The sequence below is a fragment of the Lepidochelys olivacea genome (genome assembly GCF_965140295.1).
Source record: "Lepidochelys olivacea isolate rLepOli2 genome assembly, chromosome: 20".
Taxonomy (NCBI): Eukaryota; Metazoa; Chordata; order Testudines; family Cheloniidae; genus Lepidochelys; species Lepidochelys olivacea.
The window spans coordinates 1,591,158-1,602,517 of record NC_140430.1 but is presented as its reverse complement, the minus strand read 5'-3'; the positions used below and the strand labels follow the sequence as shown (position 1 = coordinate 1,602,517).

At 62.0% G+C, this 11,360-nt stretch overlaps 1 protein-coding gene across 1 annotated transcript; it reads right to left on the bottom strand.

The window, feature by feature from the left end:
- Positions 1 to 2,048: 2,048 nt before the first annotated feature.
- Positions 2,049 to 10,452, bottom strand: WNT1 (Wnt family member 1). The gene is made up of 4 exons (XM_084610850.1): positions 9,597 to 10,452; positions 7,165 to 7,418; positions 5,086 to 5,351; positions 2,049 to 3,571 (listed from the first exon to the last, which is right to left on the bottom strand). The coding sequence occupies exons 1-4, from the start codon at positions 9,695 to 9,697 to the stop codon at positions 3,083 to 3,085; spliced, it is 1,110 nt and encodes a 369-aa protein (XP_084466976.1). The 5' UTR covers positions 9,698 to 10,452; the 3' UTR covers positions 2,049 to 3,082.
- Between the last annotated feature and the right edge of the window lie 908 nt (positions 10,453 to 11,360).

Genomic DNA, 11,360 nt, shown 5'->3' with positions numbered 1-11,360 from the left:
CCAGCCCCCCGGTCCCAAGCAAATGTCTGAGGCCAGAGGCCCCATTGTATCAGAGCTTGGATGTCCTGGTGACAGGCACATGAGACCAGCTGAGAGATGGCCACACATTAGATGGATGGATTAGATTAGACAAGCAGCCCCTGGACCTTTCAGTTGGACGCATTATTCTAGATTTCCAAACTATGGTGCATTGTTACTGTGTGGCTGTTAACCAGCTACCAGACTCCACCCCAGAGGTGGCTGCATTCAATGGTAGGCATGGTAATTCCTGAGTGTAGCACGTTGGGAGGAACTGGGTGTTACTCTAGAGCGTCCTGGCCTCTTCCCCATCTCCTTCCCCAGTGCTCCTCCGCCAGGCATTGAGAGCCGGTGCAGGGGCCTTAGCTGACAGCGCGTGCCAGGTGACACAGGCTGGTGCAGGGGCCTTCGCCGGCATTGCACGCCGGGCATTGAGAGCTGGTGCAGGGGCCTTCGCCATCATTGCATGCCAGGTGACACAGGCCGGTGCAGGGGCCTTCGCCATCATTGCACGCCAGGTGACACAGGCTGGTGCAGGGGCCTTCGCCGGCATTGCACGCCGGGCATTGAGAGCCGGTGCAGGGGCCTTCGCCGGCATTGCACGCCGGGTGACACAGGCCTGTACAGGGGCCTTCGCCGGCATTGCACGCCGGGCATTGAGAGCCGGTGCAGGGGCCTTCGCCATCATTGCATGCCAGGTGACACAGGCCGGTGCAGGGGCCTTCGCCATCATTGCATGCCAGGTGACACAGGCCTGTGCAGGGGCCTTCGCCGGCATTGCACGCCGGGCATTGAGAGCCGGTGCAGGGGCCTTCGCCAGCAGCTGGGCCTCCCTGTTTAACCGCAAGGGGTGCGATCGGCGGCTCACCCCAGACCCCGCCCAAACATGAAAGCCAGGCAGTTCCCCAGCTCGTCGCCTGCTTCCACTTAGCACCAGCTCTGGCGGGAGGTTCGTTCTCTAGCTGATCCCGCTCGGCGCGGGGAGGGGCTTGGGATTTGCTTTCTCCTCCTCAGAAGCAAGCTGTGGGTTTGAGGCTCCCGGCTCCCAACACACACGCTGAAGATCCTGAAACCCCAAACCAGGTGGGGAGCAAAGTGTGCCAGGGCGAGAGCAGGGGAATTGCCGCCTCGGGCCTGCTCCCGCTCTCAGACCGTGGTGCAGCCAGATCCCAGACCAGCTCCCAGCATGGGGCGGACCACGTGTCCCAGGAGCTGTGGTCTCCGGGATCCGCACCTTCCGTGTCCTGCACCAAACCACGGGGCACATGACGGGCAGAGCTCTGAGTGACGGAGCTCACTCACAGTCAGGCTGGTCTGGCAACGGGCCTGGGGCAAGGATTGCAGGCTGACGCTGGCGTGAGACAAGGATCCGGACCAAGTCCAGAGTCATCCCAGCTTGCACCCAGCCAGGGGTCTGGCCTGAGCCGCCCAGAAGCGAAATAAAGCCCAGCTTGGCCCCCCGACGCAGTGGAGTGTGAGCGCCCTCTGCAGGAGGCTGAGAGGAGTACTGGGGCAGGGGAAATGCAGCCATCTCTGGGGTGGAGTGTGGCGGCTGGTTCATAGCTGCTCAGCAAAGCTCCTGTAGTTAGCTACTGACGTACAGTTAATACGTACGTTCCAACAAGATGTCTGAGGATCCATGTGGGCAGCAGGCTCCTTGCACAACGAGATCAGCTCAAACTGCAAATAAGACCCAGCAAGGGGAACTGACCATTTGAACCCGCTGTCCTGGGCTTGGGGTGGAGTCTCCTGGCAGGAGCTTCGGGACTGGACGCAGGTGGCGCTGGGGGAGGGTCCTTGGCTGGGTTACACACACGCCCGGACGGCAGGATCCTAACCGTTCCCTCCAGCCCTAAGATCTTGGAGTCCCTCATGCCCTGCACCTGGTGTCACTCACACTAGTGCAACGGCCGTGGAAAGTGCTACCAGCGCAGCATGGCAGCGTCTCCCGCGCCCTTTGCACTGGGGTTCATGGCGACATGGCATGCACCCCCCCCACCCCCACCCCCACCCCCAAAAATTAAACGCCGTTGGATTGATAAAAATATATCCTTTATTTGCCTCTAGCCCGCTATTAATGACATCCATAACAAAGCATTGTTCTTCTTATTTTAATTAGAAACCAAAAGGCCAGGGGAAGAAAATCTTTGTCGAAGGCAGAGGAGAGGGATCGTCTAGGAGACCCACCGGTTGGCAAGGCAAGGCCAGGCGGGTGCTAAGGGATATGAAACCATTCACAATAAATATTTTATTTACAAAACAAAACTGGCGATTCCGACCACTTCTTCAGTGCACGTTACGTACCAAATTCTCAGCCTTGCTCTGACTGCGCGAGCCAGACCAGCCAACGGTGACTGACCAGCGTTTTCTACCCTGTTCCCGGCACAATGCTCCGAGTCCAAGAAGCAAATGAGCGGCATTTGGTGAGCGTTGTAAACACACGTCCGAGGGGTAATCGCGGGCGCCGGGCGCTTTCCGAGCTGCCTTTGACCTGGCCAGCCCTGCAGCCGGGGGGAGGCTGGGACACCAGATGGCACCGTCTCTGGGCTGCTAACCTGAATCCTGCCCGGGGCTGGGAGTGACTGAGCAGCGTGAAGGTGGGGTTGGGTGTCCCAGGCTGGGGCTCAGTACAGAGGCCAGCGCTGGGCTGGGGAGACCCACCCCAACCTCCCGCAAGGGGCGTTGGCAGAGGACGCGGAGCGGGGAGGGATCCAGGCTGCTGATCCAGCCCTTTTCGCCCACATGCGCCCAGGGACAAGACCCTGAGGGGTGGCAGGGAGGGCACTCGGTTCACCACTGGGCGGGTGGTGATCTCTGCAGGTGGTCCTGGCCTGGAAGAGTTTGGAGGGGTCTGGAGAGGATGCCCCCCACCCCCGCCAGGCCCTCGCCGTTCTCTGGGGCCGGGTCTGCTACCGAGAGGGCGGCTCCGGCGGGCAGAATCCGGCTGGCAGCAGCTGCTCGGGTGCGGTGCCCTTGCTCGGCGGGATGGGGGCAGGGCCCTGATTTTGATCCCTCCCCAGGGAAGGTCTTTGCCTCTGTGCCCCTCCTCCCGCCCGGCCCCGGCTCACAAGCACTCGTGCAAGACTTGTGTGTTGGTGCAGTTCAAGCAGCTGACGTGGCAGCACCAGTGGAAGGTGCAGTTGCAGCGCTCGGTGACCCGCTGGCTCCGCGTACGGTAGCCCCGTCCGCAGCACAGGAGCTCGCAGCCGCCCAGGGCTGGGGAGGAGCCGTTGCACAAGCGCCCGGCCGTGCCCGCCGGGCCCGTCTTGCCGCTGTAGGTGCAGAAGTTGGGCGACTTCTCGAAGTAGACGAGGTCGTGCGGGGAGGGAGGCTTGTGGGCCGGGTTCTCCGGCTCCAGGTGGGGCCCCTCCACCCGCGAGGCCCGGTTGCTGCCCTTGTTGCCGTAGATGACGCGGGAGGCGCCGTCAAACCGGTCCTTGAGGAAGTCGCCCACCGTGCGGAAGGTGGGGAGCCGCATCCAGCAGGTCTTGACGGTGCAGGAGCCCGACATGCCGTGGCACTTGCACTCCTGCCGCATCTCCGAGAAGACCGTCTGCAAGACAGGCAGGGCATGGTCAGTGCTGCGAGCAGCCCCAGAGCAGTGCCCCGGCGCCGGGCGCTGCCCTGGAGCAGTGCCCAGGTGGGACCCCGGCGCCGTGAGCATCCCCACGGCGGTGCCCACCTGGGCCTCCGTTACGCCTGCGCCCTCCCCGCTAACACTCGATAGCCAGCGTCTAGCCGGCCGCGGGAGGCCAGCCAGCTCCGGCGGTTTGCTCTGAGCAGAGCCGTTCTGCCGGGATCACTCTGCAGGCACCGGCCCCTGCCGCGCCCCGCCCGCCCCCGCGCTGGAATGCCGAGGCAGCCCGCGGAGGCTCCCAGGACTCCTTTCCAGTGGGGTTTTACTGCAATTAGAGGACCTGGCATCATTTCCTCCCACATGTGCTGGATGCTGGCAGGGCCACGCACAGCAGGACGCCTGGACGAGGAGCCCTGGCTTCACCCAGCAGAGCTGGCGTGTCCCGGCTCTGCCCCCACCCTGCTCCACCCATCGCGTCTCCACCCTCCCTTCACCGGGCTCCCGCTCCCCCTCCTCCCCTCTGATCGGTCCCGCATCCCCCCCCCCCGAGCTGGGAGTTCGCAGGGGGCAAGGAGGGCGGGACGGGTCCCTCCAGGTCTCTCTGTCCCCTTTGGATGCTGGGCAGGGCGCATCTGTCCTCTGCACACCCCCTGCCCTCCGCCCCTCTGCTCAGAGGCTGCGGCAACCGTGGTGCCTCTGCTGATGCCCCCAGGAAGAGAAGCTGCAGGTCAGGAACCTGCCCTGCCCAGAGACTCCTGTAGCCGCCCTCTGAATGCTGGAGCCCATCAGCTCCCTGTCTCCAAAGCAGAGACCACAGGGGCTGGGAAAGAGCCCCAGAAATGACGCTCCTCCCACAGCGCAGACATGCACGGACACATACGCACGCACGGACACGCACGGACATGCGCACACGCACACGCATGCACAGACATGCACGGACACATATGCACGCGGGCACGCACACACACACACATAGACATGCATGCACACACAGAGACATGCACACACACACGGACACACGCACACGTACGCACATGCATGGACATGCACACGCACGCGTACGCACATGCATGGACATGGACACGCACGCACACATACGCACATGCACGCACACGCAGAGACATGCACACACACACGCAAGATCCCCAGAAACGACGCTCCTCCCACAGTGCAGACGTGCACGGACACATACGCACGCACGGACACTCATGGACGCGTACGCGCACACGCATGCACGGACACACGCACACGCACATACACGCATGGACACGCACACGTACGCACATGCATGGACATGGACACACGCACACGCACATGCACGCACACACAGAGACATGCACACGCACACACATGCACGGACAAGCGCACACGCACGCGGGCACGCACGCACACACATGGACATGCACGGACACGCACGTGCACAGACCTGCACACACTGTCTCCCCCCCCGTGCCTGCGCACCCCCACGTGCACACTCACACACGCCTCACCATCCGTCCCGCCTCGTTGTTGTGCAGGTTCATCAGGAAGCGCAGGTCCCGCCCCTTCTCGTTGGAATCCACGAACTCGCGCCCAAAGACCCGGCCGAAGTCGACGTTGTCGCTGCAGCCCCCCCAGTGCCAGTCGGGGCCCCCCGGGCCGCGGCGCCGATAGTCACACGTGCAGGACTCGATGGAGCCCTCGGAGCAGGACCGGGCCACGGAGTGGGTGACGCCGGCGCTGGTGATGGCGAAGATGAACGCCGTCTCCCGACAGCCTGGGGGCAGGGAACCAAAGCATTCAGGGCACCGCACAGCACGGCGTGCGGGCTGACGCGGACCGCCCCGGGGCACAGTCCCGGCCCCCTGGGGCTGCAGCCAGCAGGGCGCTGGAAAGGAGCTGCAGGGGCCCCAGGTGCCTCTGGCAGGGCACCCAAGACACTGGCCACCCAGGCAGCGGCAGGCACTTTGCAAAAGGCAGCCCGGCTGCGGGGGCGGTGGGGGGGGCAGAGAGGACAGGGGCTCACTCCAGAGGCGGGCGGGGAGTGTGGGGGCTGGGCCAGGCCAGGCCTGGGTCACTTTGTCTCCCCACAGTACCGTGGGGCTGGCTCGCCCGGTGTCCGGGCAGCCCAGGTAACACACCTGGTACCAGCTTGGGGAAGCTCCCTCCAGAGGTGAAGGGGGAAATGAAAGGTGCGTTGGCACCTGCGGCCAGGTTCGTTCGCATACCGAGTTCCCTGGCTCCCCCTAGTGGTGGTGAGGGGGAACTGAGGGGGATCCTCCTGGCCGCCAGGTGGAAGGGGCAGGTGGCAGGAAGTTGCAGCTTTTGCTGTGGATCCACAGGAAGGGGGGCCGGGGCAGGGGTCCCTGTGCAGGTGAGGAGGGGGTGATGACGAGCTTGGCTTTGGGGGAGGGGCTGCAGCCATCATGGGGGATTGCAGCAGGGAGCTGGGTGGGGAGGCGCGGGTGGGGGAGAGGCAGGATGGAGGGGGCATGCAGGCAATGGCAGGGGAGCATGCTGGGCTTGCGGGGGAGATCCAGCGTTCAGGGAGCACCTGATGGGCTGGGGATGGCAGAGGGCTGTGCCTGGCCCCTCAGGCACTCCGGGGTCACCCCGGCTTCCCCAGGCCAAGCTCGGCCTTTGCTTGTTTGTTTTCCTCCTGCTGAAGCTGGCTGGGTCCCAGGTCCCCGGGGACCCATGTGTTTGTGACAGGGAGAGAAAACGACCCGGAAAGGCAGGGGCCAGGGGAGCCGGCTTGCAGGGCGGGATTTCTGCCTTAGAAAGGAGCCCCACAGCCCCTCTTCCCCCCGGGGTCAGTGGCTCTTTCACCCTGGCAGAGGTGACACGAGCTCTGCCCTTTGTGGGGGGGTGCGACCGAGTTCCCCCACACACCACAGAGGGGCAACAGTGTTATCGTGGGCTTGGGCCCGTCGTGCCAGGCGCTGCACAGACACTGGCCTTCCTCAGGCGAGTCTAGGCGAGGGGCGGGAGGGGAAGGTGGCAGAGCCGGGATGGAGCCCAGGAGCCCGGGGGCCCAGTTCAGGCGCATCCAGTGGGCCACGGGGCCGTAGTTTGGAAAGGCGTTTTTAAAAGCGCTGAACGAAGCGTAACCGGGGCTGAGGCTGGCAGCCCCCGAGCAGAGGAGTCGCCCCGCTGGATGGCCAGGGGCTGCTCTGGGCGTGTGGGCCTGAGGCCCTGCGGGGGCTGGCAGCTGGGGAAATTCCCATGGAATTCCAGAGCCAGCTCCATGGGGTGGGGAATCCCCTGGGCAGGTCTAGGCAGGGGAGCTCCCCGGATCAGGGAAGGAGAGGTGACAAACACATCACTCATCTGGCCAATTGTGTGACACAGGGGGATGGGAGGGGGGACACAATGCATGTGGGGGCATGTGACCCACGAGGCCTGGCACGCAGTGGGAGGGGCCCTCAGCACCTGGTGGGAGAGGGCTGTGTGGTACACGGAGCCCCTTCCTGGGTGTGCCTGGGCCTAGCACCTGCTCTGCCTCAGTTTCCCCCTCATCTTGGCCAAGGTCACTGCTGGGAGCCCCCGCTCTGACCCCTGCTCCCGCTGGGAGTCCCCTGCAGCCTCACCCCGGTTGACGATCTTGCCGAAGATGTGGGGCCCCTGGGTGGTGGGGCAATTCCAGCGGCGGTTGCGGAATTGCCACTTGCATTCCTTGATGGCGCTCTGCAGGCCGCTGCTGATGCTGTGCAGGATCCCGGGGTTCTGGCGGATCAGCTTGCGCTGCTTGCGGCTCAGCAGCTGCAGGCTGGGGTCCAGCACCAGCTGCACGTTCTTGGAGTCCGTCAGCAGGTTGGTGGACGAGGCCACGTTGATGATGCCCCTGTGGACAGTGGGGGCAGAGGATAAGGCGCCACGTCGCAAGCCCAACCGAGCGGCAGTGAGCAGCGCAGCCCCTAGCCAGAGCAACACTCAGGTCAGTGGGACACTTGGGGTCCTGGCTCCCAGCCCGCTGCTCTGACCACTTAACCTCACTCCCCTCCCAGCGCGGGGGATGGAACCCCGGAGTCCTGGCTCCCCGCCCCCTGCTCTGACCACTTAACCTCACTCCCCTCCCAGCGCGGGGGATGGAACCCCAGAGTCCTGGCTCCCAGCCCGCTGCTCTGACCACTTAACCTCACTCCCCTCCCAGCGCGGGGGATGGAACCCCGGAGTCCTGGCTCCCAGCCCCCTGCTCTGACCACTTAACCTCACTCCCCTCCCAGCGCGGGGGATGGAACCCCGGAGTCCTGGCTCCCAGCCCCCTGCTCTGACCACTTAACCTCACTCCCCTCCCAGCGCGGGGGATGGAACCCCGGAGTCCTGGCTCCCAGCCCCCTGCTCTGACCACTTAACCTCACTCCCCTCCCAGCGCGGGGGATGGAACCCCGGAGTCCTGGCTCCCAGCCCCCTGCTCTGACCACTTAACCTCACTCCCTCCCAGCGCGGGGGATGGAACCCCGGAGTCCTGGCTCCCAGCCCCCTGCTCTGACCACTTAACCTCACTCCCCTCCCAGATCCAAGGGGTAGAACACCTGCCCTAACCAGGACATTCAGCCAGTGCATGGGTGAGGGAAAAGCTCAGACATGGCACCAGAGGCAGGCTCCAGGTATGGGCAGAGCCCTGGGTTCCCAGCTCCGGGATGCCAGGGCGCAGAGTGCCGGCTCCAGGTGGCTCTAAGTCCTGATCGGCTGCGCTCTGGAGAGGCCTGTTTCATGGTCAAGGGCTGCAGCACCCGCCCGCTCCAGCCCTAAATCAGCCCGACAGGCCTGGACTAGGCAGTAATTCAAACAGGAGCAGAGAGAAGCCACCCCCAGAGCCAGCTGGGGAGGGGAAGGAGCTGCCCCCCCCGGCCCCCCAGCAACGGCAGGGTTGGGAGTACCCTGTGGGGACTGCTCTCCAGCACGAGTGTGCGTCCGCCGGCGTGTGCGGGGGGTAGAACAGAACCGAATGCGCTCCCCCCACCCGTCCCCACCCGTCCCGCGCTGCAGCTGCCGATCCCAGCCCATGCTGGCATGGCACCGTAAGCACCGAGCCACGACAGACAAACCCACACCTGTGGCCCATGTTATATGGCATAAACGTGGGTATGTGTCTCTTTGTGTGTATACATAAGCTATTGCATAGCAATAGACGCCGGCGGATGTGCGTGCGTGGGCGTGTACCCGTCGTGTGAAATGTCAGTGCAGGGCTTGCAGCTGTGAGGCTCACACTGCACTGGACGGGTTAATATCGCCGGTGAATGTGGGCGTCCACGCTCGCAGGGGGGAGGCAGAGCGAGACCGCACGCCGAGGTGCGGTTTGTGCTGGAGAGCGTGGGGAGGTGTGTAGGTGTCCATACGGCGAGCGTGTGTAGCCAGACGATTCCTGTGAGAGTGTCTAGCACGGGCTCAGGGTCTGTCGCACCGGCACGGTACACACGCAACGTAAAGGCAGTCCCTGCTCCAAACCGGCTCTGTAGAATTAGCCCAAGACGCTGTGTACGCCAGCCAGAGCCTGTCTGTGTGCAGCACCATCCACAGCCGTGTGTGGGGACGAACGGGTCGCTGGCTAGCTTAGCGGGGTGTTTGTGGGGAAGCTACAGCAAGTTCCATCAGCAACTGCCCCCCACCCCACCCCACCCCACGATGGACAGAGGAGCACAGCGAAGGGCAAACAAATTGGGTTGTAAATATAAAAATCTGTCTACAGGAAAAAGAAAAAAGACAGGAGGGCCAGGTGTGCTGGGGTTGGATGAAACACCCTGGGTCCAAGCCCCTTGGATGGTGCCTTTTCTCATCAACACAGAGTATCATTATTCTTTCATCCTTAGAAGCAAACACCTGAGTTCTTGAAATTTCTCCCCAGCCATCTCCAGATGCTGTGGAGAGCAGCTGCGTTCCCTCCTGCCCTGAGAGCAGCCCCCTCTCTGCACTTGTCTGCTGGATTTCTCTCTCCCTCCACGGTTGTTCCATTCACAAAAGGAGAATGACCAGAGCTAGGATTCCTGAAATGGATATAAAGGCAAAAGCAGAGACTTACCACCATCTCCCACTGTTATTCACCGCCAGAGTGTTGGAAAGAGACGAAAATGCCAAAACCCACAATGTCTTAAACCCTAAAATTAATGCCACAGGTCTCATTGTTTTGGCAGCAGGGCAGTGGCTCGTATAAAACTTCCCGAGAGTAGTTTGTCTGGACACAAAAAATTATAGCTCTAGAAAGTCTTGTTGCAAGGAGAATCCTACAACAAATTCTTTGGCTTAATCGTTTCTCTCTCGATAGCTATATCCACATCCACACGGCGCGCAAGAAAGACGGGGTGTCTGTGGATATGGCTGTATAGAAATCTATAAATCTAGAAATCTAGAAATCTATGTATAGAAACTCAAACCCTAAAAATAGAATCTAAATAAAAAGTCATGTCACAGTTGAGTTTGCAGCAGTGTTGGCATCCTCAGAAATATGAAAATGCTGGAGGAAAGGCTCCAATCTTCTGGTTTCTGGCAGCCTCTTAGAGATGATTCCCCCAGAGAGGAATTAGACCACTAGGGGAAAAAGTTTGATGGTCTACGGCTGCTGTTGAGTGCTTAGCATCCTCCAGCCATCTCCAATGCCTCGGAGAGCCCCTTCCTTCTTATAGAGGCAGTGAGGTGGGTCTCTGTGGAACGGTACATCTGTGTAGGATCCAGGCTGTGTTCTCACGCTAACAATGGGAAGTGGAAGAGACGCATCACTTCTTACGGGGCAGCCCGCGCTGGGGCTATCTGGCCATCTGACTGTCCATCACTCGGGTTGAGATTAATTCTGTCAAGTGTCCGGGCTCTGTAAATCCATCGGTTCCTCCAAAACCCTTCTCTGCATGGGAGCAAATCCAGATCAGGGGGACGAGTGTTTGTGTCTGTCACTCACACGCCCCCCCCTCACCCCACCCCACCCCCCTGCCCCTCTCCTAGCCAGCTCCTGGCTGAGTCCGGGAGGTTTCTTCCAACTCGTTTTCCCCAGAGGCCCCCAAAGCGACCATGACCTTAGAAGCAGGAGAGCTTGGAGTAAGGGGTTGACACTATCCCAAGGGAAATCCAAGTCCAGAGGTGAGGGGTGCCAGGGAGGGGGGCCAGAGCTAAGATCCCCCAGCAGGAGAAGGGGTCTCCAAGCTGGGTCCAGGTCCCCCTGCTGAGACTGGCTGGGGATCAGCCGTGCCATGGCCTGCTGATGGGCTCCTGCTGCTTCATGCTGCCCGTCTCTCCGGGACTGCTGCGCTCAGAGCAACGCTTGGGGCTCCAGTGGCCACATTTGGCTTCCGAATGCTCCTGAGGCTTCTGCGGCAGCTTCGTTCCCACTCTGATTTCGCTCCCCTCTTGGCTGCTCTTTGCCAGACGTCATCCTGCGTGTGTGCTTGGCTTGGCAGCATTTACTGTGTCCTTTCACCACATGGGGCTGGCGGTCGAGGCAGAAGCTCGGGGAGATAAAAACTGAGCAAGTCCCATCCCCGGCAACCAGATGTAGCAAATTAACGACACAGCAGCTAATGGGCTGGAGCTGGGGTTTTCCATCCCATCTTCCGAGACCTCCCCGAACGGGAGTTCCGGGCTGGAGAGAGAAGCATTGGGGGGTTTGCCTAAGGGGAAAAGAAATAAATCAAACTTTGGCATTGGGGACAATCCCTGTGGCCGGGCGTGGCCCTGCCTCAAACAGGAGGCCAGAGGGCACATGGGAACGGTGCCCACCGCTGGTAGCTAATGGAGAGCGGGGCCTGGAAGGGCCAGATAAAGCCAGGTGCAGCCAAAGGTTTTGTTCTTGGCCTGC

Bases quoted from the DNA above. Each gene is read 5' to 3' on its own strand.
- WNT1 (XM_084610850.1), bottom strand. From the start codon at position 9,697: ATGAGACCTGTGGCATTAATTTTAGGGTTTAAGACATTGTGGGTTTTG. The intron at 7,419-9,596 runs GTAAGTCTCTGC...CACTGTCCACAG, and splicing joins AATAACAGTGGGAGATGGTG to GGGCATCATCAACGTGGCCT. The intron at 5,352-7,164 runs GTGAGGCTGCAG...CCCTGCCCCCAG, and splicing joins CGGCAAGATCGTCAACCGGG to GCTGTCGGGAGACGGCGTTC.